The sequence below is a fragment of the Salmo trutta genome, chromosome 30, assembly GCF_901001165.1.
Source record: "Salmo trutta chromosome 30, fSalTru1.1, whole genome shotgun sequence".
In the NCBI taxonomy this organism is placed as follows: domain Eukaryota; kingdom Metazoa; phylum Chordata; class Actinopteri; order Salmoniformes; family Salmonidae; genus Salmo; species Salmo trutta.
This window is the reverse complement of record NC_042986.1, coordinates 26,104,105-26,129,818: the sequence shown is the minus strand read 5'-3', so window position 1 is coordinate 26,129,818 and position 25,714 is coordinate 26,104,105. Positions and strand designations below refer to the sequence as shown.

General features: G+C 45.9%; 1 protein-coding gene across 1 annotated transcript in view; it reads right to left on the bottom strand.

The window, feature by feature from the left end:
* The window catches only part of LOC115168377 (cadherin-4-like), a 559,301-nt gene extending 534,570 nt beyond the window's left edge, over positions 1-24,731 (bottom strand). Inside the window, exons 1-2 of the mRNA XM_029723578.1 lie at positions 24,452-24,731; positions 22,239-22,350 (exon numbers count right to left, since the gene is read on the bottom strand). Of these exons, the coding sequence (XP_029579438.1) occupies positions 22,239-22,350; positions 24,452-24,508 (169 nt within the window). The 5' untranslated portion in view covers positions 24,509-24,731. The remainder of the gene's footprint in view (positions 1-22,238; positions 22,351-24,451) is intronic.
* Between the last annotated feature and the right edge of the window lie 983 nt (positions 24,732-25,714).

Here is a 25,714-nt window from a genome sequence, read left to right as displayed (position 1 = left end):
CCCTGACCTGAGAGAGAGGGTTTGTTTCTCTATGTGGTTAGGTCAGGGTGTGGGGTGGGGTGGGCATTCTATGTTTTTGTATTTCTTTGTGTTGGACCGAGTATGGTTCCTAACCAGAGGCAGCTGTCTATCGTTGTCTCTGATTAGGAACCATACTTAGGCAGCCTGTTTATCCTTTGGGTTTTGTGGGTAGCTGCTTTCTGTTTAGTTGTAAGTACCTGACAGAACAGTTGGCTGTCATTTTTGTTTATTTGTAAAGTGTTCATTTTTACATTAAACTACAAGATGAACATATTCCACGCTTCACCTTGGTCCACTCATTTTGACGCCTGTGACAATATCAGTGGAATAGTGACATTTTTAGGGAGGAAGGAGAATGTCTCTGGAAGGTGAAATGTCTCTGTTCTTCTCTCTCTTTATTCTTCTTTTTTCTCTCTTATTCATACCATATTAATGAATCTGGCATCTATCTCACATGAACTGGGTCATTTCTTGATTTCTTGTTTAGATTTTTGATTATTTGTGTATTTGTATTGTATTTGCTAGACATTCAACTACCCTGTTGGAGCTGGTAACCTAAGACATTCCACTGTCCTGTTGGAGCTGGTAACATAAGACATTCTACTGCACTGTTGGAGCTAGTAACACAAGACATTCTACTGCCCTGTTGGAGCTGGTAACATAACACATTCTACTGCCCTGTTGGAGCTGGTAACCTAAGACATTCCACTGTCCTGTTGGAGCTGGTAACATAAGACATTCTACTGCACTGTTGGAGCTGGTAACATAAGACATTCTACTGTACTGTTGGAGCTGGTAACATAAGACATTCTACTACACTGTTGGAGCTGGTAACATAAGACACTCTACTGCCCTGTTGGAGCTGGTAACACAAGACATTCTACTGCCCTGTTGGAGCTGGTAACACAAGACATTCTACTGCTCTGTTGGAGCTGGTAACATAAGACATTCAACTACACTGTTGGAGCTGGTAACATAAGACATTCTACTGCCCTGTTGGAGCTGGTAACACAAGACATTCAACTACACTGTTGGAGCTGGTAACATAAGACATTCTACTGCCCTGTTGGAGCTGGTAACACAAGACATTCTACTGCCCTGTTGGAGCTGGTAACATAAGACATTCTACTGCCCTGTTGGAGCTAGTAACATAAGACATTCTACTGCCCTGTTGGAGCTGGTAACATAAGACACTCTACTGCCCTGTTGGAGCTGGTAACATAAGACATTCTACTGTACTGTTGGAGCTGGTAACATAAGACATTCTACTACACTGTTGGAGCTGGTAACATAAGACACTCTACTGCCCTGTTGGAGCTGGTAACACAAGACATTCTACTGCCCTGTTGGAGCTGGTAACACAAGACATTCTACTGCACTGTTGGAGCTGGTAACATAAGACATTCAACTACACTGTTGGAGCTGGTAACATAAGACATTCTACTGCCCTGTTGGAGCTGGTAACACAAGACATTCAACTACACTGTTGGAGCTGGTAACATAAGACATTCTACTGCCCTGTTGGAGCTGGTAACACAAGACATTCTACTGCCCTGTTGGAGCTGGTAACATAAGACATTCTACTGCCCTGTTGGAGCAAGTAACATAAGACATTCTACTGCCCTGTTGGAGCTGGTAACATAAGACACTCTACTGCCCTGTTGGAGCTGGTAACATAAGACATTCTACTGTACTGTTGGAGCTGGTAACATAAGACATTCTACTACACTGTTGGAGCTGGTAACATAAGACACTCTACTGCCCTGTTGGAGCTGGTAACACAAGACATTCTACTGCCCTGTTGGAGCTGGTAACACAAGACATTCTACTGCACTGTTGGAGCTGGTAACATAAGACATTCAACTACACTGTTGGAGCTGGTAACATAAGACATTCTACTGCCCTGTTGGAGCTGGTAACACAAGACATTCAACTACACTGTTGGAGCTGGTAACATAAGACATTCTACTGCCCTGTTGGAGCTGGTAACACAAGACATTCTACTGCCCTGTTGGAGCTGGTAACATAAGACATTCTACTGCCCTGTTGGAGCTAGTAACATAAGACATTCTACTGCCCTGTTGGAGCTGGTAACATAAGACATTCAACTACACTGTTGGAGCTGGTAACATAAGACATTCTACTGCCCTGTTGGAGCTGGTAACACAAGACATTCTACTGCTCTGTTGGAGCTAGTAACACAAGACATTCAACTGCCCTGTTGGAGCTGGTAACAAGACATTCAACTACACTGTTGGAGCTGGTAACATAAGACATTCTACTGCCCTGTTGGAGCTGGTAACATAAGACATTCAACTACACTGTTGGAGCTGGTAACATAAGACATTCTACTGCCCTGTTGGAGCTGGTAACACAAGACAATCTACTGCTCTGTTGGAGCTAGTAACACAAGACATTCAACTGCCCTGTTGGAGCTGGTAACATAAGACATTCAACTACACTGTTGGAGCTGGTAACATAAGACATTCTACTGCCCTGTTGGAGCTGGTAACATAAGACATTCAACTACACTGTTGGAGCTGGTAACATAAGACATTCTACTGCACTGTTGGAGCTGGTAACATAAGACATTCAACTACACTGTTGGAGCTGGTAACATAAGACATTCTACTGCACTGTTGGAGCTGGTAACATAAGACATTCAACTACACTGTTGGAGCTAGTAACACAAGACATTCAACTGCCCTGTTGGAGCTGGTAACATAAGACATTCAACTACACTGTTGGAGCTGGTAACATAAGACATTCTACTGTACTGTTGGAGCTGGTAACATAAGACATTCAACTACACTGTTGGAGCTAGTAACACAAGACATTCTACTGCCCTGTTGGAGCTGGTAACATAAGACATTCAACTACACTGTTGGAGCTGGTAACATAAGACATTCTACTGCCCTGTTGGAGCTGGTAACACAAGACATTCTACTGCTCTGTTGGAGCTGGTAACACAAGACATTCTACTGCCCTGTTGGAGCTGGTAACATAAGACATTCAACTACACTGTTGGAGCTGGTAACATAAGACATTCTACTACCCTGTTGGAGCTGGTAACATAAGACATTCAACTACACTGTTGGAGCTGGTAACATAAGACATTCTACTGCCCTGTTGGAGCTGGTAACATAAGACATTCAACTACACTGTTGGAGCTGGTAACATAAGACATTCTACTGCCCTGTTGGAGCTAGTAACACAAGACATTCTACTGCCCTGTTGGAGCTGGTAACATAACACATTCTACTGCCCTGTTGGAGCTGGTAACACAAGACATTCTACTGCCCTGTTGGAGCTGGTAACATAAGACATTCTACTGCGCTGTTGGAGCTAGTAACATAAGACATTCTACTGCTCTGTTGGAGCTAGTAACACAAGACATTCTACTGCCCTGTTGGAGCTGGTAACATAAGACATTCTACTGCCCTGTTGGAGCTAGTAACACAAGACATTCTACTGCCCTGTTAGAGCAAGTAACACAAGACATTCTACTGCCCTGTTGGAGCTGGTAACATAAGACATTCTACTACACTGTTGGAGCTGGTAACACAAGACATTCTACTGCCCTGTTGGAGCTGGTAACATAAGACATTCTACTGCCCTGTTGGAGCTAGTAACACAAGACATTCTACTGCCCTGTTGGAGCTGGTAACATAAGACATTCTACTGCCCTGTTGGAGCTGGTAACACAAGACATTCTATTGCCCTGTTGGAGCTGGTAACATAAGACATTCTACTGCCCTGTTGGAGCTAGTAACACAAGACATTCTACTGCCCTGTTGGAGCTGGTAACATAAGACATTCTACTGCCCTGTTGGAGCTGGTAACATAAGACATTCTACTGCCCTGTTGGAGCTGGTAACACAAGACATTCTACTGCCCTGTTGGAGCTAGTAACATAAGACATTCTACTGCCCTGTTGGAGCTGGTAACATAAGACACTCTACTGCTCTGTTGGAGCTGGTAACATAAGACATTCAACTGCTCTGTTGGAGCTGGTAACATAAGACACTCTACTGCTCTGTTGGAGCTGGTAACATAAGACACTCTACTGCTCTGTTGGAGCTGGTAACATAAGACACTCTACTGCCCTGTTGGAGCTGGTAACATAAGAAATTCTACTGCTCTGTTGGAGCTAGTAACAAGAAATTCTACTGCCCTGTTGGAGCTAGTAACACAAGACATTCTACTGCCCTGTTGGAGCTAGTAACACAAGACATTCTACTGCCCTGTTGGAGCTGGTAACATAAGCATGTCGCTGTACCTGCTATAACACCTGCAAATGTGTGGAAACTTTGATTTGATTTAATCAATAATGTAAATACATAATGATTTTCACCTGTTGTATTCTGATAGTGAGAACAGCCTTCGTCCTGTGGTTCTCTACCCTCTACTCTACACTACTGATATCATAGTACATTTTACTCTAATTTAAGAAAATGTTACTATGCTACAGATAACATTTGGTCCCAGTCTAAAAATAGTAAAATGTACTCTGCCAACAGAGTTATTTTTTCACAGTTGCATATGCTCAATTTAGTGTTGATATTTAACTCTGCGTCATTGTTTTTCACTCTGTACAGTATTAATTGAAAATAACACTCTCTGCAGTGTTGTTCAGTATTCCAGAGGTAATTCTTTTGAGTCATTTTTACTCTCACAATATAATAGCAAAAGTTAATTCAACTCTAATTGGAGTCAAATTCAACACTTTTCTGGGGTTTATATGGTCCCATTTGAGGTTTAAGGGTGTAAAGCCTAATTTACATAAACTACCGTTCAAAAGTTTGGGGTAACTTAGAAATGTCCTAGTTTTTGAAAGGAAATCAAAACATTTTGTCCATTAAAATAAAATAGATCAGGAATACAGTGTAGACATTGGTAATGTTGTAAATGACTGTCACGTCCTGACCAGTAAAGGGGTCATTTGTAATTGTAGTATGGTCAGGGCGTGGCAGGGGGTGTTTGTTTTGTGTGTTTTTTTTTTTTGGTTCTAGGGGATTTTGGTTCTATTTTTCTATTTCTATGTTTCCTTTTCTATGTGTGGTCAGGTATGGCTTCCAATCAGAGGCAGGTGTCTTTCGTTGTCTCTGATTGGAAGCAATATTTAGGCAGCCTGTTTTTTCCTGTGTTTTTGGGGTGGCTGTTTCGTCGTCTGTTTATTTTGTTTTGAGTGTTCTTTCAAAATAAAGAGGAAAGATGAGCACTATACCCGCTGCATTTTGGTCACCGTTCATCGACGCTTATGACAGAACCACCCACCAAAGAAGGACCAAGAAGCGGAAGAAGGAGCAGCAAGAGAAGTATCTGGAGTCATGGACGTGGGAGGGGATCCTCGATGGCAAGGGTCCATGGAGCCAGGCTGGGGAGAACCAGCGATCGAAGGAGGAGCTGGAGGAAGCAAAGAGGGAACGACGGAGGTACGAGGCGTTGTATCCTCCTATTCAGGAGGTGAAGAGGCAGGGGGGGCATAAGGGGAGTTTTGCTAGGTCGGGCTCCGCAGCGTTGCCGTGCGAGAGTTGGCACTCAGCCAGGAAGGAGTGTGCCTACTCAGCGCATCTGGCCGCCAGTGCGTCTCCTCGGCCCAGCTTAGCCTGCTCCCTGCACTAGCCCAAAGGTGTGTGTGACTAGCCTGGCGCCTCCTATGCCAGCCCCACGAAGCAGACCTCCAGCGACGCCCCTCAGCCAGGAGCCTCCAGCGACGCTCCCCAGCCTGGAGCCTCCAGCGACGCTCCTCAGCCCGGAGCCTCCAGCGACACTCCTCAGCCCGGAGCCTCCAGCGACGCTCCCCAGTCAGGAGCCTCCAGCGACGCTCCCCAGCCCGGAGCCTCCAGCGACGCTCCTCAGCCCGGAGCCTCCAGCGACGCTCCCCAGCCCGGAGCCTCCAGCGACGCTCCCCAGCCCAGAGCCTCCAGCGACGCTCCTCAGCCCGGAGCCTCCAGCGACGCTCCTCAGCCCGGAGCCTCCAGCGACGCTCCCCAGTCAGGAGCCTCCAGCGACGCTCCTCAGCCCGGAGCCTCCAGCGACACTCCCCAGTCAGGAGCCTCCAGCGATGCTCCTCAGCCCGGAGCCTCCAGCGACGCTCCCCAGTCAGGAGCCTCCAGCGACGCTCCCCAGTCAGGAGCCTCCAGTGACGCTCCCCAGCCTGGAGCCTCCAGCGACGCCTCTCAGCCCGGGCCTCCAGCGACGCCTCTCAGCCCGGGGCCTCCAGCGACGCTCCCCAGTCAGGGGCCTCCAGCGACGCCTCTCAGCCCGGGGCCTCCAGCGACGCCTCTCAGCCCGGGGCCTCCAGCGACGCCTCTCAGCCCAGAGTCTTCGGAACGGCAGCTACGCCCAGAGCCACAGCCACCTCCGTAGTGTGAGGAAGCCATACTTAGGCAGCCTGTTTTTTCCTGTGTTTTTGTGGGTGGTTGTTTTCTGTATAGCCTGTGTGCCTTATGGAACTGTTTCGTCATCTGTTTATTTTGTTTTGAGTGTTCTTTCAAAATAAAGAGGAAAGGATGAGCACTATACCCGCTGCGCCTTGGTCTGTCCCTTTCGACGCCTGTGACAATGACTATTGTAGCAGGAAACGACTGATATTTTAATGGAATATCTATAAAGGCGTACAGAGGCCCATTATCAGCAACCATCACCCCTGTGTTCCAATGGCATGTTGTGTTTGCTAATCCAAGTTTATAATTTTAAAAGGCTAATTGATCATTAAAAAACCCTTTTGCAATTATGTTAGCACAGCTGAAAACTGTTGTCCAGATTAAAGAAGCAATAAAACTGGCCCTCTTTAGACAAGTTGAGTATCTGGAGCATCAGCATCTGTGGGTTCGATTACAGGCTCAAAATGGCTAGAAACAAAGAACTTTCTTCTGAAACTCGTCAGTCTATTCTTATTCTGAGAAATGAAGGCTATTCCATGCGAGCAATTGCCAAGAAACTGAAGATCTCGTACAATGCGGTGTACTACTCCCTTCACAGAAGAGCGCAAACTGGCTCTAACCAGAATAGAAAGAGGAGTGGGAGGCCCCGGTGCACAACTGAGCAAGAGGACAAGTACATTAGTGTGTCTAGTTTGAGAAACAGACGCCTCACAAGTCCTCAACTGGCAGCTTCATTAAATAGTACCCGCAAAACACCAGTCTCAATGTCAACAGTGAAGAGGCGACTCCGGGATGCTGGGCTTCTAGGCAGAGTTGCAAAGAAAAAGCCATATCTCAGACTGGCCAATAAAAATAAAAGATTAAGATGGGCAAAAGAACACAGACACTGGACAGAGGAACTCTGCCTGGAAGGCCAGCATCCCGGAGTCGCCTCTTCACGGTTGACGTTGAGATTGGTGTTTTGCGTGTACTATTTATTGACGCTGCCAGGTGAAGCAGGGTGGAGTGCTGTTGTTAGAGACTACCTACATCATGTAAACAGGAACAGCCCTCTCAGTAACAGTTGCAATAAATCCAACCACTTACAGATTGGTTTAGTTTAGGAAAATGTATGTTACATCATTGTGTAGCATAAGATCAAAAACAATCAATGTACATGCAAAAACACAGATATTGAAACAAACAGTTCTATATAAAAAATCAACAGCGCATGCTGGGAAATATGACAAAGATACCCCTCTGACAACTCTGGATACTCCATTGTTTTAACTCCCTGTCTCTGGTTACTCTTAATGGATTTAAAAGTACTGCCCCAATCAACTCCAGTTATCAACACTAACTCCAGGGAGCGTATCACTCTGTTGAGGGTTAAGATAACTCCAGTAGAGTAAATGTAACGATTTTTCTTTACTCTGTGATTTCAACTCTCCTTGATTTATTGTGTACCATGATCCATTCAATCCTCTCCTCAGTTTATATATTAAATGTCTGTCCAACTAAAGTAACACATCAACCAATTGACTAAGTCATCAGCCAATCCCTCTGTCAACCTGTCACTATCAACCACAAACTATGGTTAACTGGGAAGACCAATCAATCACAAAGTCAAAAAGTCAAGCTGTATCTTGTACAGGAGTCAGACAGCACTTGTGGGTTCAGAAGAGCAACGATCTCCAGTGGGGATCACCGTTTGTTAATCCCTAATTAACTTTTAGCCTGTTGAATGAATCACGTCACAGAGGGACCAATCATTGTCGTATGATTAATGAACAATACCAGGGCTTTGTTTGTCTCATCTCTCTTTTCTCTTTTTATTTCTCCTCTGTGTTCCCTGCGCAGTTCCCTTCTTTTAGAGAGTGTGTTACGCTTCCTGGCTTTGAACTTAAGAACCTAATAGGAAGAACATTCACAGGGAGTTCAGGACAAAATCAGAGATTAGGAGAAAAGTCTGTCTTCTGAGGTTCCCCTTTTCTGTTTCATCCTCTCTTAACAAAGATGAAGAGTCTCTCTGCAGAGGGAATAGCATATGAAGCTCTAATGCTCTCGGATTTGTCCTGCCCACATTCTCATAAAGATCATATACTTCTGCAGGATGATTAGGGGGAAAAAAGAGTGTGAAAAGTCTCTTTAATGAACAATAACAATGTATTCCCCCGGCTTTGGGAAGGAGGGATGAATAGGGGGCTGTGTGGAGGGAGAGTTAGAGTTAAGCTAAGCTGTTTCTCTTCAACTCTCTATCATTACACCTACTACTATTATCCTCATAACACTCATTCTAGCAAAATTTCCATATGCAATATGAAAGGGTGCAAATTAAGTATCCTCAGGTCCCTTTTCATCTATTATTTTATTTTTCATTTTTCTCACTTGCACATGGAAATGAAAAATCGAAGATTTCATGGAAGACAGGAGAATATTGCCAATGGAACTCATGCATTTTTAATATGTCTGGTGATTAGAGCGCTAATACGAATCGAAAGATAAAAAGCGATGGATAAAGCATTTTGATTGACCCTGCAACCACATAATTGTCTCTCCACATTCCCCTCTCTCTCTCCATCTCTTTCTTTCTTCAGCTCTTCATCCCTCCATCCCTCTCTCTCAGAGCTGACAGTTGATGGAGCTATAATGGCTGTTTCACAGTGCTTTCTCTTCTAACTGAATCCATTAGTGTGTAATTAACATGCTGCTGTGGTCACACAGAGGGAGAGGCTGGGCCAGGGAGCGGAGGGGATGGTATGGGCCAGGGACTAAGCCAGGGAGGGTATGGGCCAGGGAGGGGCGGGGCGGGGCTGGGCTAGGGAGGGGAAGGGGCATGGCCAGGGAGGGGAAGTGCTGGGCCAGGGAGGGGAGGGACTGGGCCAGAAAGGGGAGGGGAGGGTATGGGCCAGGGAGGGGAGGGACTGGGCCAGGGAGGGGAAGGACTGGTCCAGAAAGGGGAGGGGAGGGTATGGGCCAGGGGGGGGAGGGACTGGGCCAGAAAGGGGACGGGAGGGTATGGGCCAGAGAGGGGAAGGGGCTGGGCCAGGGAGGGGAAGGACTGGTCCAGAAAGGGGAGGGGAGGGTATGGGCCAGGGAGGGGAAGGGGCTGGGCCAGGGAGGGGAAGGGGCTGGGCCAGGGAGGAGAAGGACTGGGCCAGGGAGGGGAAGGACTGGGCCAGGGAGGGGAAGGGGCTGGGCCAGGGAGGAGAAGGGGCTGGGCCAGGGAGGAGAAGGACTGGGCCAGGGAGGGGAAGGGGCTGGGCCAGGGAGGGGAAGGGGCTGGGCCAGGGAGGAGAAGGACTGGGCCAGGGAGGAGAAGGACTGGGCCAGAGAGGAGAAGGACTGGGCCAGGGAGTGTAAGGACTGGGCCAGGGAGGGGAAGGACTGGGCCAGGGAGGGGAAGGACTGGGCCAGGGAGGGGAAGGACTGGGCCATGGAGGGGAAGGACTGGGCCAGAGAGGAGAAGGACTAGGCCAGGGAGGGGAAGGACTGGACCAGGGAGGGGAGGGTATAGGCCAGGGAGGGGAGGGTATGGGCCAGGGAGGGGAAGGACTGGGCCAGGGAGTAGGGGGTATGGGTCAGGGAGGAAAGGACTGGGCCAGGGAGGGTAGGGTATGGGCCAGGGAGGGGAAGGACTGGGCCAGGGAGGGGAAGGACTGGCCCAGGGAGGAGGACTGGGCCCCTCCCCTCCTTGGCCCATACCCTCCCCTCCCTGGCCCAGTACTTTCCTCCCTGGCCCAGTCCTTCCCCTCCCTGGCCTCTACACTCCCCTCCCTGGCCCAGTCCTTCCCCTCCCTGGCCTATACCCTCCCCTCCCTGGTCCAGTCCTTCCCCTCCCTGGCCTAGTCCTTCTCCTCTCTGGCCCAGTCCTTCCCCTCCCTGGCCCAGTCCTTACACTCCCCTCCCAGCTCTGCGAGGGCAAGTAAAATGGTCAGAGTGAGCTGTTCTCTCATTTGTAACTGGAAGTAACTAGCAAGCTAGCCAATGTTAGGCTGTTAAATTGGGTGCTTGACTGCTGTTGTTAGGTCAGAACGCTCGGATCAACCCTACTTCTCGGCCAGAGTCTCCAGTGTCCGCTCTGAACGCTCCGAGAGTGAAATGCTCTGAATTTATGAACGGCCAATCTGACAACGCTGTGAGTTTACGAACACCCAGAGCACACTCTGGCACTCCAGATGAAATTTTTACGAACACACCCGTAGTATAAACCAGCCAATCTTTGTTTTTTTAGTACATACAGCGGGAGAAAAAAGTATTTGATCCCCTGCTGATTTTGTACGTTTGCCCACTTACAAAGAAATGATCAGTCTATAATTTGAATGGTAGGTTTATATGAACTGTGAGAGACAGAATAACAACAAAAAAAGCCAGAAAAACGCATGTCAAAAATGTTAGAAATTCATTTTCATTTTCATGAGGGAAATAAGTATTTGACCCCTCTGCAAAACATGACTTAGTACTTGGTGGCAAAACCCTTGTTGGCAATCACAGAGGTCAGATGTTTCTTGTAGTTGGCCACCAGGTTTGCACACATCTCAGGAGGGATTTTGTCCCACTCCTCTTTGCAGATCTTCTCCAAGTCATTAAGGTTTCGAGGCTGACGTTTGGCAACTCGAACCTTCATGTCCCTCCACAGATTGTCTATGGGATTAAGGTCTGGAGACTGGCTAGGCCACTCCAGGACCTTAATGTGCTTCTTCTTGAGCCACTCCTTTGTTGCCTTGGCCGTGTATTTTGGGTCATTGTCATGCTGGAATACCCATCCATGACCCATTTTCAATGCCCTGGCTGAGGGAAGGAGGTTCTCACCCAAGATTTGACAGTACATGGCCCCGTCAAATGATGCGGTGAAGTTGTCCTGTCCCCTTAGTAGAAAAACACCCCCAAAGCATAATGTTTCCACCTCCATGTTTGACGGTGGAGATGGTGTTCTTGGGGTCATAGGCAGCATTCCTCCTCCTCCAAACACGGCGAGTTGAGTTGATGCCAAATAGCTCCATTTTGGTCTCATCTGACCACAACACTTTCACCCTTTAAGAGTGTGCTCCTAATCTCAGCTCATTACCTGTATAAAAGACACCTGGGAGCCAGAAATCTTTCTGATTGAGAGGGCGTCAAATACTTATTTCCCTCATTAAAATGCGAATCAATTTAGAACATTTTTGACATGCGTTTTTCTCGATATTTTTGTTGTTATTCTGTCTCTCACTGTTCAAATAAACCTACCATTAAAATTATAGACCGATCATTTCTTTGTCTGTGGGCAAACATACAAAATCAGCAAGGGATCAAATACTTTTTCCCCCACTGTAGCCTCACATGTCAACCCTTAAAATGATGGGTGGGGCTAAAGCTTAAAAGGGTGTGAATGATGCTGAATGGGTGTAGACAAAGAAAAGCTCTCCAGTGGGTACCAAAACATTCAAGGGCCATTTTCTCAAAATGACTTGCCCATTTCCCATTGTTCCTCAACTGTAGTCTATGACATACCATTTTCTAGCTCTGAGTCTCTACTTTTATCCAATGTAAAAAACACAATTTCAAATTTTGCTACATAACACCGAATCGAGCTGGTCGGTCACATATGAGAAATTGTGACTAAAAGGCACAAAGACCCTAGGATACTGACTATCTCTCTTCTCCAAATGGCTGATAATGGCATCATAATCTCTATTTTAAGATGACCTTTCAGCACACAGTGAAGGATTGTCTTTGTAAAAATCATCCTGGGTGTGTGTGTTTGTGTGTGTGCATGTGTGTATGTGTACGCGCACGTACTGGCGTGCATACATGTTGTGTGTGTGTCCATGTGAAGAGAAGGGACAGTGTGTGTTGGATCGTATAAAGCTTTATCCCTGGCCTCCTCGGCTCCAGCTCTCGTGTTGAAAGGGGAGGATTTTTTTTCTATACGAGCAGCCTTGCTGAAGAACATGGTCAGTGGGACTCTTGACGAAAGAGAAAACCGCCTTGGAGTTTATCGTTATCGTGCCGGCATAATCTCTGTCCGTCCTGAGTATTCCAGACAGAATAACAGCCCAGGGCCCAGGGAATGAGAAGCTCGCTAGCTCCTCAGAACAACTAAACTATTTCAGCCCAGACAGCAGAGACAGTTTAACACAGCCACTGTACACGCCTAATCTGCCACGACCACAACAACCTCCCGCAGTCCCACTGCTCTCACACAGACACACAGCAGGATAAGGTATGTGTGTGTATGTGCTTGTGTGCATGTTTGCGTGTATGTGCATAGCGTGTGTGTGTGTCTCTCAAGACCAGTGCCCTCTTGTCATCTCGCCGCTCTCCTAGAAGCACATAAGGGCCATCTGTGCATTTAAGAGTCTGGAGTCCATTTAAAGTATTGAAACTGCTTTAAGGTCTTCAGTACAGCCATAACCCCAGTCCTCCAAGACCCCATAAGGGACACCATACCAGCCAGGAGGTCTCTTAATGCACCCAGCAGATGACAAGCACGCACACTTCTCACACACCACACAGTAACTCAATCTCTCTCTCTCCTCCTCTCGGGACCAGGGGAGAAGATGTCGAAAATCTCATTAAAAAATAATGTCTACCACCTGCTTGCTCTCCTATCATGCAGGATGTCTTTCTAATGACCGGGTAGGGGGAAGCCTCACAGGCACTGGTGGATTCCTCACCTCCAAGGTGGCAATGGACCCCTGCCCTGCTCCCTGACACACACACACACACACACACACACACACACACATGCACACGCACACGCACACACACACACACACACACACACATACACACACACACACACACACACACACACACACGCACACACACACACACACACACACACACATACACACACACACACACACTACCCAAGCTCAACCATATTCCACCAACAAAAACAAAAAAACACCCATATGCTTAACTCATCGCAGCACACATCTTTACGAGCCTCAGTGGAAAATCTACATTCATCTTCTGTAACTCCTCACACATACATCACAGCTGAAGTTACATGTTTAGTACATTTGTGTCGACTGGAGATTCCAAACGTCTCCCCAAGGGAGCATTAACCTTTGACCTGACTGAGTATAAACCAGGACTGCAGTACTTCTGCAGTGTCCATCACCGCTCAACTCCAACATTCAACAAAATGTAATGTCAGTCCTCATCATTAACGACCAAGGATAACTTATGTGTCTGCAAAGCTGAGCTGTCCACAAATAGCTAAAACAGTTGGGGTGAGAGACACTGAATTTACTCCACATGATTTCACAACGTTAAACACATAAATTAAAACGATGAATTCTCATAATACTGTAACTAACAGATTTGAAACGTGGCAGGATGAGACAGATATGGAGGAAGTCTGTGAAACATGAGAGAAAGACTGTTATTTATTTAACAACGCAAGTCAGTTAAGAACAAATTGTTATTTTCAATGATGGCCTAGAAACAGTGTGTTAACTGCCTTGTTCAGCGGCAGAACAACAGATTTTTACCTTGTCAGCTCAGGGATTTGATCTTGCAACCTTTCAGTTACTAGCCCAACACTCTAACCACTAGGCTACCCTGCCGCCCCGACATGTCAAGAGAAAGATTGACATCGACAGTCAGAGGTGACAGAGAGAGAATGAGAGAACGTGAGAGAAAGAGAGAGAACAAGAAGAAAAGGGAGAATAAATCAGATAAAGAATTTGAGGGAGAGAGAGAAAAAGAGCAAGAGACAAAGGAAGCTACAGAACAAAGATTCCCACCTAGTCTGAATGCAGTGAGGTGGTCTCTAGAACCACCAAGGCCTGTGGTTGTGCTGTGTATAGATTTGGGGTTTAAGATGTGTAAACAGGAAATCAAAACCATGTTAATTCGGTTTGAGAGAGAGGAAAGAAAAGAGAACCATCCCTACCTCTGGTAGCTCAGGGAAGGAAGTTAAAAAACACATCTTTTATTTCAGACTCCTGTAAGTCTGTTTTCCAAAGCACACTTAAAGCGATACTTCGGGATTTTGGCAATGAGGCCCTGTATCTACTTCCCCAGAGTCAGAAGAAATTGTGGATGAAGGGCCTCATTGCTAACTATACGTTCTGTCCCTACACAGCCAAAAACAGTGAATCACCAAAAAGGGGTGTGTTTGGCCTAAGTTCAGTGAACCATTGAATGTAGCACTAGAAAAAGTTACTTTTGTCCTAAATGTATTTTTGATGTGTGGTGTAGAGCCAGGATACTATAGAGATACATGATTTATTGCAGGTGACAACATTGGTCTGTGTTTGTATGGCTTGGATTCTACCCTCTGCATACACTGTCATGAATGCAGTGGTATGCTCTATCTACTTTGGGTATGGTAAGTGAATCAACAGTTGGTTGCAATAGAAGAAATTCTGGAAAACTGGTTTCAAAACTAATATGAATATCAATGGTTAAATATAAACTGGTAACTGTACTCACACTACAGCAGAATCACACAAGCAGTCCTTCTATGTGATAATCTATAGGTGTGTTACATGACTACAGAGCTCCGCCTCAGAGATACAAGGAAGCCCTTCTCCAGCAAGCCTTTCGGACCGAAGCGAGAAAGACTCGTCACCGGGGGGTTTCCGAATGCAACCTGACAGGGAATTTAGGAGCTATTACCCTGGAAAAACTGCAGCTCAAATCAATTTGTTTCATTCTGAATGCTAAAGCCCTCACTGCCAGGTCTCCCAGCCTCGGAGTGAGTGGGTGGTTTAACCCTGCGGAGGGCAGCGCGGCACCAGAATATTCCACAAATTCGAGAGAGCAGGCAGGAGTTAATAGCCGAGTAGGAAGGTGAGAGGGGGAGGGATGAGATCAGTGTCACTGTTTGCCTATCTGTACACCCACAATGCAGCCTTAGGAATGGAGTGTCTGGGGGTCACTGATACAGTGCCTTGCAAAAGTATTCATCCCCTTGGCATTTTTCCTATTTTGTTGCATTACAACCTGTCATTTAAATTGATTTTTATTTGGATTTCATGTAATGGACAAACACAAAATAGTCAAAATTGGTGAAGTGAAATGAAAAAAATTACTTGTTTCAAATAATGAAAAAGATTTTAAACGGAAAAGTGGTGCTGCGACACCACTAAGCAAGGGGCACCATGAAGACCAAGGAGCTCTCCAAACAGGTCAGAGACAAAGTTGTGGAGAAGTACAGATCAGGGTTGGGTTATAAAAAAGTATCCAAAACTTTGAACATCCCATGGAGCACCAGTAAATACATTATTTAAAAAATGGGAAGAATATGGCACCACAACAAACCTGCCAAGAGGGGGCCGCCCACCAAAACTCACGGAACATGCAAGGAGGGCATTAATCAGAGAGGCAACAAAGAGACCAAAGATAACCCTGAAGGAGCTGCAAAGCTCCACAGCTGAGATTGGAGTATCTGTCCATAGGACCACTTTAAGCCGTACACTCCACGGAGCTGGGCTTTATGGAAGAGTGGCCAGAAAAAAAGCCATTGCTTGAAGAAAAAAATAAGGAAAACACGTTTGGTGTTCGCCAAGGTACTCTGGTCGGATGAGACTAAAATTTAGCTTTTCGACAATCAAGGAAAACGCTATGTCTGGTGCTAACCCAACACCTCTCATCACCCCGAGAATACCATCCCCACAGTGAAGCATGATGGTGGCAGCATCATGCTGTGGGGATGTTTTTCATCGGCAGGGACTGGGAAACTGGTCAGAATTGAAGGAATGATGGATGGCGCTAAATACAGGGAAATTCTTGAGGGAAACCTGTTTCAGTATTCTAGAGATTTGAGACTGGGACAGAGATTCCCCTTCCAGTAGGACAATGACCCCAAGCACACTGCTAAAGCAACACTCAAGTGGTTTAAGGGGAAACATTTAAATGTCTTGGAATGGCCTAGTCAAAGCCCAGACCTCAATCCAATTGAGAATCTGTGGTATGATTTAAAGATCGCTGTACACCTGCGGAACCCATCCAACTTGAAGGAGCTGGAGCAGTTTTGCCTTGAAGAATGGGCAAAAATCCCAGTGGCCAGATGTGCCAAGCTTATAGAGACATACCCCAAGAGACTTGCAGCTGTAATTACTGAAAAAGGTGGCTCTACAAAGTATTGACTTTGGGGGGTGAATAATTATGCACGCTCAAGTTTTCAGTTTTTTTGTCTTATTTCTTGTTTGTTTCAGGATAAAAAATATTTTGCATCTTCAAAGTGGTAGGCATGTTGTGTAAATCAAATGATACAACCCCCCAAAAAATATATTTTAATTCCAGGTTGTAAGGCAACAAAAAAGGAAAAATGCCAAGGGGGGTGAATACTTTTGCAAGCCACTGTACACTATGGAATGAACACGCAATGTGTGAGTGCATGTGTGTGGGCGTGCATGTTTGCCTGGCTGCCTACACACATGCATGTGTTTGTGTCTGGTAGTGTACTGCACTACCAGACACAAACTGTGTGCCTGTGTGTTTGTCTGCACACTCCTGACCTCAATCCCAGGACATCTCTCCTGGTTTGGGCACCCTTGTAGCTCCTTCCCCCTGAGGTAGCCTGGAGGATAACTGAGCGTGCCTATCTGTAAAGGCCAAGTCAGAACAGGATCATGTCCTCAAACACATTTGGTAGGCCTTTCTTTTGTTAGGCCTTTACCCACTGGGCACATATGTCAATTCAACATCTATACAATGTTGGTTCAACGTAATTTTATTGAAATGATGTGGAAACAATGTTGATTCAACCAGTGTGTGCCCAGTGGGTACTCTAGGTGATGGGGTACTGGGCCTGATTCAAGCAACTGGTCAATTCAGTGAGAGTTTGTATTCCATTGGGATTGTTATAAAAAAAAGAATGGCGGGCATTTGAGGCCAGAATAGTGAAGTGCACACACACACATACAGACACATACACACTCATTCACACACCCATGTATTACTGACACTGCCCAAAACCACCACCAACCCAAACAAAGGACCAGGCCCATTGGGCTGAAACCACATGACATGGCTCTCATTAGCAGTAATAGAATCAGCACAGGGACATGTAGGATGAGGTTACACCACCTAGCTCTGTTTGTCCGGTTCAATCTGGCCTGGACCCACTATAGCCCCCCACACTGGGGCTGAATAAGCAGACAGAATACTTCATGCTCAAAACACAAGGAGATCACTCTGCAGAGAGCATTAAATATCAGACATACTGTAACTAAACCATTTAACACAACAAGGCTGTGACTGATGCAGATTTTAAGTGAAGTTGGTTCCTGGATCCTAGGTGATGAAATCTATGTATTGGTCTACGGGAACAGGTGTGTTCGTCAATCAGACAGTGTTGTAGCCCCAGCTGATGTAAACCAGGTGTGGCGGTGTTCTGACTCTAAGGGTCTGTGTCTCTATGATAAAGAACATGTCATATCTGAGAGCCCTGTAATGAAGCCCAGTCACAGCAGGGAATCTGGGCCCCCTCAACTGAACTCCTGACAGTCCCCCTCAACAGGGGGTGAGGACCCCCTCTAACCTTTCACCCCTCTGATCTTATCTCCTCAGCACCCCAACATTACAATGACTGCTCAACCTTTGACCCCCAGCTTGAAGCTTGAAGAAGCCTCCAAGCTACAATAGTCATAATTTAACTCCCTAATGCTCCTCCATGGTAATCTTTCCTAGAGTCAAGTACCTAGCACCTAGTCCCCTGCAACCTTCCCCTGCACCATGCCGATAACCATCTGCTCATCTTCCCTATGCCTACTATGATAAACCCAACCCCCCTCCCTGTCCATCTCCCCCTGACCCTTTACCCTTCTCCCCCTCTGCCTCTCAAGGCCCTGAAACCCCTGTCACGTCCCAGGCCCTGGTTCTGTCTCTCCCATTATGCCTGCCCTCATCTGTGTGTGTGTGTGTGTGTGTGTGTGTGTGTGTGTGTGTGTGTGTGTGTGTGTGTATGTGTGTGTGTGTGTGTGTGTGTGTGTGTGTGTGTGTGTGTGTGTGTGTGTGTGTGTGTGTGTGTGTGTGTGTGTGTGTGTGTGTGTGTGTGTGTGTGTGTGTGTGTGTGTGTGTGTGTCATTACTCTTTGCCCTGCCTGACAGTTCTGGGTTAAACAATGTTATTATTAAAGTCTTTCCAGAGAAGCTTCCTGTGACACCCTTACCAAAGGTAAATCCACCGGCCGAGCCCTGTAAATCACACTGTGTGTGTATACATATATGTGTGTGTATACGTGTGTGTGTATACGTGTGGGTGTGTATACGTGTGTGTGCGTGTGTGTTTCCACTGTAGCTGTGTGGTCAGACACCCATATGACGGTGTGTCTCTAGTCTCCATTAGCTATGACCTGAAGGAAGCGGAGATGTGACTCCTACAGGGGCCTTTAAAATAACACAGAGGAGCAGACAAGCCATAAACGTCAGATAAGTAAAACCATAACTGCCTCTACGCTCTCTTGTAATGGTTTCCAGGGTTTATATGGATTATATGTCTGTTTCGGTGGGGGAAAACCAGTCTGGGGTTATTTTAACTGCCGATTTTAAACATCTCTGTCAAACAAGAGAAAATGGAGACAGGATTTAGAAGTGGCTGATCTTTCTAGCATACATGTACTTCTGGGATTTCATATATCTCTTTCTCATTGCCTTTTGCAGATGTGAGCTTAGAAAGGTGTAACAGACAGACTTACTAACTAGTGCAAACTGGCAGATACGGCCTGTGTACCAGTGATGGCAGGTTGGAGTTGTACGGCCTGTGTACCAGTGATGGCAGGTTGGAGTTGTACGGCCTGTGTACCAGTGATGGCAGGTTGGAGTTGTACGGCCTGTGTACCAGTGATGGCAGGTTGGAGTTGTTCGGCCTGTGTACCAGTGATGGCAGGTTGGAGTTGTACGGCCTGTGTACCAGTGATGGCAGGTTGGAGTTGTACGGCCTGTGTACCAGTGATGGCAGGTTGGAGTTGTACGGCCTGTGTACCAGTGATGGCAGGTTGGAGTTGTTCGGCCTGTGTACCAGTGATGGCAGGTTGGAGTTGTACGGCCTGTGTACCAGTGATGGCAGGTTGGAGTTGTACGGCCTGTGTACCAGTGATGGCAGGTTGGAGTTGTACGGCCTGTGTACCAGTGATGGCAGGTTGGAGTTGTTCGGCCTGTGTACCAGTGATGGCAGGTTGGAGTTGTACGGCCTGTGTACCAGTGATGGCAGGTTGGAGTTGTACGGCCTGTGTACCAGTGATGGCTGGCTCAGTGATTGTTTGTGATTGTGTTGACACCCCCTGCTGGCCTGATGACTTCACTGCTGCATACTGAACGTGTTCACAAGCAGCTCTCGCACTCACTGTCTCAGCCAGGACTCTATATAGCCAATACTGGACTAAATTCAGAGACCCCTTATCTACCTCACTCCCACTGTGATCACCAGCTAAAACACACTTAATAAATACCCACACTTAATAAATGCATGGACACAAACACATCGACTCACTCCCATAACACACTCACATAACACTGTTATAACACCATTGAGAGTTATTCCTCTGCCAGAAAACTGTCCAAATACCTTGAATGATAACTAAACTACACAGAACAGTATAAATCATGACACAATATTCCCTCATCGCACCAATGAGAAAAATACATCTGTATAATTCCATCTGACATGAAAATTATGATATCTACTTAATGATGTCTAAAGTATCACAGTGCATGATGATACCTACTTACTGATGTCTAAAGTATCACAGTGCATGATGATATCTACTTAATGATGTCTAAAGTATCACAGTGCATGATGATACCTACTTACTGATGTCTAAAGTATCACAGTGCATGATGATATCTACTTAATGATGTCTGAAGGATCACAGTGCATTATGATACCTACTTAATGATGTCTGAAGGATCACAGTGCATGATGATATCTACTTAATGATGTCTGAAGGATCACAGTGCATGATGATATCTACTTAATGACGTCTGAAGGATCACAGTGCATGATGATATCTACTTAATGATGTCTGAAGGATCACAGTGCATGATGATATCTACTTAATGATGTCTGAAGGATCACAGTGCATGATGATATCTACTTAATGATGTCTGAAGGATCACAGTGCATGATGATATCTACTTAATGATGTCTGAAGGATCACAGTGCATGATGATATCTACTTAATGATGTCTGAAGGATCACAGTGCATGATGATATCTACTTAATGATGTCTGAAGGATCACAGTGCATGATGATGTCTACTTAATGATGTCTGAAGGATCACAGTGCATGATGATATCTACTTAATGATGTCTGAAGGATCACAGTGCATGATGATATCTACTTAATGATGTCTGAAGGATCACAGTGCATGATGATATCTACTTTATGATGTCTGAAGGATCACAGTGCATGTCAGAGACTGGATCCAGCTGTGACTCTAACAGGCCTCTAAGAGTAAAAGTTAACAGTGCAGCTGTCTAAGATACAGCAGACCGACCCACAAAAGAGCTATTGTGTGGCCTCCAGCACAACAATGCAGCTTAGTGGTGCTACGAGGTAAAACCATTGAGATCAATAGAAGAATCTAATTAGCCTATATTGGCAGGAGCCCTGCGAGATTAGACACAGGATGTTGATTCGATTTCCTGCACTATCGGCTATTCAAACTAAGTTGATTCACAGAGTATTTGCTAAAATGGCTAAAAGTCAAGACAAACATGGTGGTGATGGTGGTGGTTGTGGTGGTGATGGTGGTGGTAGTGGTGGTGATGGTGGTGGTATTGGTGATGATGGTGGTGTTGAAGGTGGTGGTGATGGTGGTGATGGGGGTGGTGGTGGTGATGGTGTTGGAGGTGGTGATGATGGGGGTGGTGCTGGAGGTGGTGGTGCTGATGGTGGTGGTGGTGATGGTGGTGGTGGTGATGGTATTGGAGAAGGTTGTGGTGATGGTGATGGTGTTAGAGGTGGTGATGGTGATGGTGTTAGAGGTGGTGGTGATGGTGGTGGTGGTGTTAGAGGTGGTGATGGTGATGGTGTTAGAGGTGGTGATGATGGTGGTGATGGTGTTAGAGGTGGTGATGATGGTGGTGATGGTGTTGGAGAAGGTGGTGGTGCTGATGATGGTGTTGGAGAAGGTGGTGGTGATGGTGATGGTGTTAGAGGTGGTGATGGTGTTAGAGGTGGTGGTGATGGTGGTGATGGTGATAGTGGATGATGCACATCACCAACATGATCATCTGCATTAAATGTACCGACAAAAGTGAGCTATAGGGGGTATGGTGATTGAACGTTCAAAAGTAAACACTACAGCAGTGAAAATGTGATATTTGTTTCAATTCATTGGCAGACAACCAGAGAAGAACAAGAGAAGATTAAAGGTGTTTTCATTTGCTAAAGCAGTGTTGAGCCCAGCATTGCAAAAGTGATACACTGACATACACTGACCCTGCAGCTCCAAAGAATAACATCTCCACTAAGCACACTATAGCCTTCTGCAACGGATCCTGTGTGTGCATGTGTGTGTGTTTGTGTGCGGGCGTGTGGGTGTGCGTATGCGCGTGTGTGTGCCCATATGCGTGCAATGCATGTGAATGTATTTTTATAAATTTTGAGATAATGTAATAATGTGTGTAACAACGTAATCAACCTCAAATAAAAAGCTATTAAAATCCCTGAACATCTGCACACACACACTCCACCACTGCAAGCCTTGATGGAGGGAGCCATGCTCTGTCTCGGAAAGTGAGTCGACCTCACGAGGCACCACAAGAAACGAAGCAAACGCCATTACCCAGATTTCCTTTCACTGTCATGGGGAGCAGCTCATGGGGAGCAGCTCGAGCAGCTCGTGCGCTCGCCTTCCGCTCTCTCCTCTGAAAGAGAGAAGTGAAAAGTTAAAGAACTTACCTTGAAGTATGCTCCGGCGTTGCAGTACATCCCTTGAAATAAGCACGGAGTAAAAACTTTGTGAGAAGCCAGGTCTGCAGGGGGCTTTGGACGCGAGCTTTCCATTAGTCCCCTGGGAGAGAAAAGAGAATACATTGTTGGTGAGACATCTAGAAACATGGAATCCATTGATTCAGTGGCTTCTCTGACCCTGAAAGCTGAAGGAAAGTGCTTCTGCCTTGGCAGCAGCTATACAGGAGAGATAGAGAGATTACCATGGCTCCCCTTCCACCACTGGGCTTGTGAATGTGATCTATCTGCTGCCGGGGCATTCAGGTGAAATAAATACACAGTTGTATGGCAGTGAATATCAAGACAACATAATACTTTTCAAATAATCAGGAGAGAACGAGGCTTGTTTGACCTAACACTCTCCCCATTGTTCATTCCAGTCTGGAAATAGGACAGGGGGAACAGACAACAGATATGGGCACTCAAGGGATTTGGAGTGTGTAGACGACACGGATGCACACACGCACGGGCACACACACACACATACACATACACATACACAGACACAGACACACACACACACACACCTAATTACCACAACAAAGGTATTCCCTTGGTGGCTGCTGAGCTGATCCACCCTGCTCCAGATCTCCCTCCACCACCATCAAGGGGTCTGTCTATATACTGGGACTCTGAGCCCTATTCAATCCAAATCAGGGATCAGTTTTGATTAATTAACAACTTCATAGACAAATTCCAATGCAGCATTAAAGCAAGTTGGATTGAATGTGCAGCTGAGTATTTTTGTTACACATTTTAAATATGCTTTTAATTCATTAAACACTAATTCAACATACATTTGTCCAATAAATGAAAGTTGTTTTTATTTATCCCGTAGTACCAGCAGGTGTAGTTTGGTAGGGTCCTCACTACAGGGGGCAGTGGAGGTATCTACTGGAAGCAGGTGGAAGCTTATCTGATCTGAATTTTCTCTCCACTAACTGGGAATGACACTCAAGCTGCCAGAGGGCACAGAGAATTTAATGAGGGCTCATTGTGTGGGATAAATGATGCTGCCTCCACACGCACACAGACGACACACACACACCAGTTGAGTGTGTGTGTGTGTGATGTGCGTGTGTGATACACGTTAGTTACAGTGGAACGCTTTAGCTCCATTTAAATAACTTTAGAGCTGTACTATGGTGATATCCATACCACACATCTGTCACTCTTGGTAGCCTAATGACGATGATAATTCAAGCGTACCATGGAAATGCCAATGCATCTATCGTTTTCCAACAATGCGGAATCCAGGCGACCCTAGATCACGCCGCTGGGCTAGAGGAGGCAGACTGCATGTTATGTGTGGGGAAGACAAAACCCGACTGCGCCCTACTATACGCCAGCAACACCAAGCAAGTTTGGAACACCAAAACGGTCCCTCTTACTGGATTGCGGAGAATGTAATTCGTTATTGAGTATAGCAAATGAAACATTGGCCTTTTTATACTTTAAGGATATATTTGGAGCTGGACATAGGACATAAGTAAAATATTTGTTTCAATGAAGTTGGCTCATATAACAAACGAGTTAAGGATAGGAAATTCCTTAAACAAAAGCTGAATTTTCCTAATAGCCTAAGTAGCTAACTAGTTGCATTAGCGAGTGGCATGTGTGAGGTGTGGAGGTAACGTTAGACTAATAGCTTCGTTAAAATAAGGAAATAAAAAAGACAGCATGTCGCACCATTATCACTCGCTCAATGAATACCAAGGAAATGAAAAAGAGAATACACAGCCCATGTAAGGGTATCTAGCGCACGGCATCAATCAGTCAGAATTTGATTGAGGGGTAAAGCGGCCGTGAGAATATTCATAAATAATTTCCTCCAGCCTACGCTATACACTATACATTATGTGTGCTAGGCTAATACGACATGCTTTGAGACCAGGTTGAGTGTTGTGTGAGAAAACGAAAGACAGTTCTCCTTCACAATGGCAGGTCTTGTTGGGGAATAATATTAAATATAAAGGCTGACGTTGCGCTTCGAAAAGAAAGCACTTCTGTTGGAGAACAAGTCAGTCGAAATAGAATAAACAACAAGTTCAGGATCAACCCAAAACATTTTAACTGTCTCTAAAAACGTGCGCTCTGTAACACTGTGAGCAGCATAGGAGCGCAACACTTCCATAATGTTACAGTAAAATGGGAAATCTCACCCAAAACGTGGCCAGTTGTAAGGCTGCTGTCAGCATGAGAATGGAGACAGTTTTCATCGTTGCAAGCAAGCGGAGGCTGCTTGAGCTGGAAAATGCTAAAAGGCTCGTATTTCTTCTCTGGTAATTGTATAATTTCCCCGCGGTGTGATAGCTGGTTTGTTCCCCCTGTGCTCCGCACTTCCAGTGGTGAGCTCTTCAGAAGTAGAAAGCCCGTCCCTACTTCCCTCGCTCTCTCATCTGCAGGTGAAGAGCGTTGCTCAGCTCAGCACCAAAGAGCAAAGGCATCGAAGCCAGCGTCACTCCAACCCCTCCTTTCGCCCGGCGCCGGAGAATCCCACTTAAAGACACACAGTGGAGTGGTAGTTAAATCAAGCTACCTGATTCCCTGGCTTCCGCTATTGCCCTAACGTTGGATGAGAGTTCCCCTAATTACCGTAAAGGGGACACACAAGTGATTTTCGTAGCAGGTTAGGAGAGCATGTTCGCTAACCCTAACCATTTTCCAAAATGTTTTCCTCAGTTTCCTAACCTGCTACGTGCTACGTGAATTATCCTAACCTGCTGCGTAAATTCTAACCTGAAAGTCAATTCGGTAGAGAAGTGGCGTGAACATAGTTTTTCCGCCTGTAAAGGGTGAGGTAAGCTTTTCATATTTATTATTCCAATGCTAGACTATATCGCCATTCTCCACTTGCATCATGTGTGTGTGTGTGTGTGTGTGTGTGTGTGTGTGTGTGTGTGATATGTAATAAATAGGTAATTACGGTAATAATATAAAATGTTGAGACTCAAACAAACCATCACAGTTAACCATATTCATTGTAATTGTAATGGTACAGATATCATATCATGCACTGTGTCCACTAATGTCCGTGTGTATTGGTGTTCTCAACATTCTCCTAACGTGGCAGCTACCATAAAATGCCTTAGTTAGCCACTTAGGTCTGTGGGCCACTAACCACGGAGACGTTGAGCTCTCTCTGATTGACAGCTCTCTCTCCATATCTGAAAGGTGCAGGGCTGTGAGCCAATGGGTTAATCCCATCAAAAGCAGAATAAGTGTGTTAACCAAGCCTGCTCATTTCCCTCCTGACAAGCAGGCGTTTTGCCACCTCTCCCTCTCATCTAAATCCTCTGGTTCTGGGGATGAGCTATGACACTTATATCACAGGGCCCTTTTACTATCTGCTGGTGGTGTGGTTGGGATTGGGTCCTGTCCTGTTCGATGCCTTGATTGACAGGCTTGGTTGCTGAGCTCTGTGT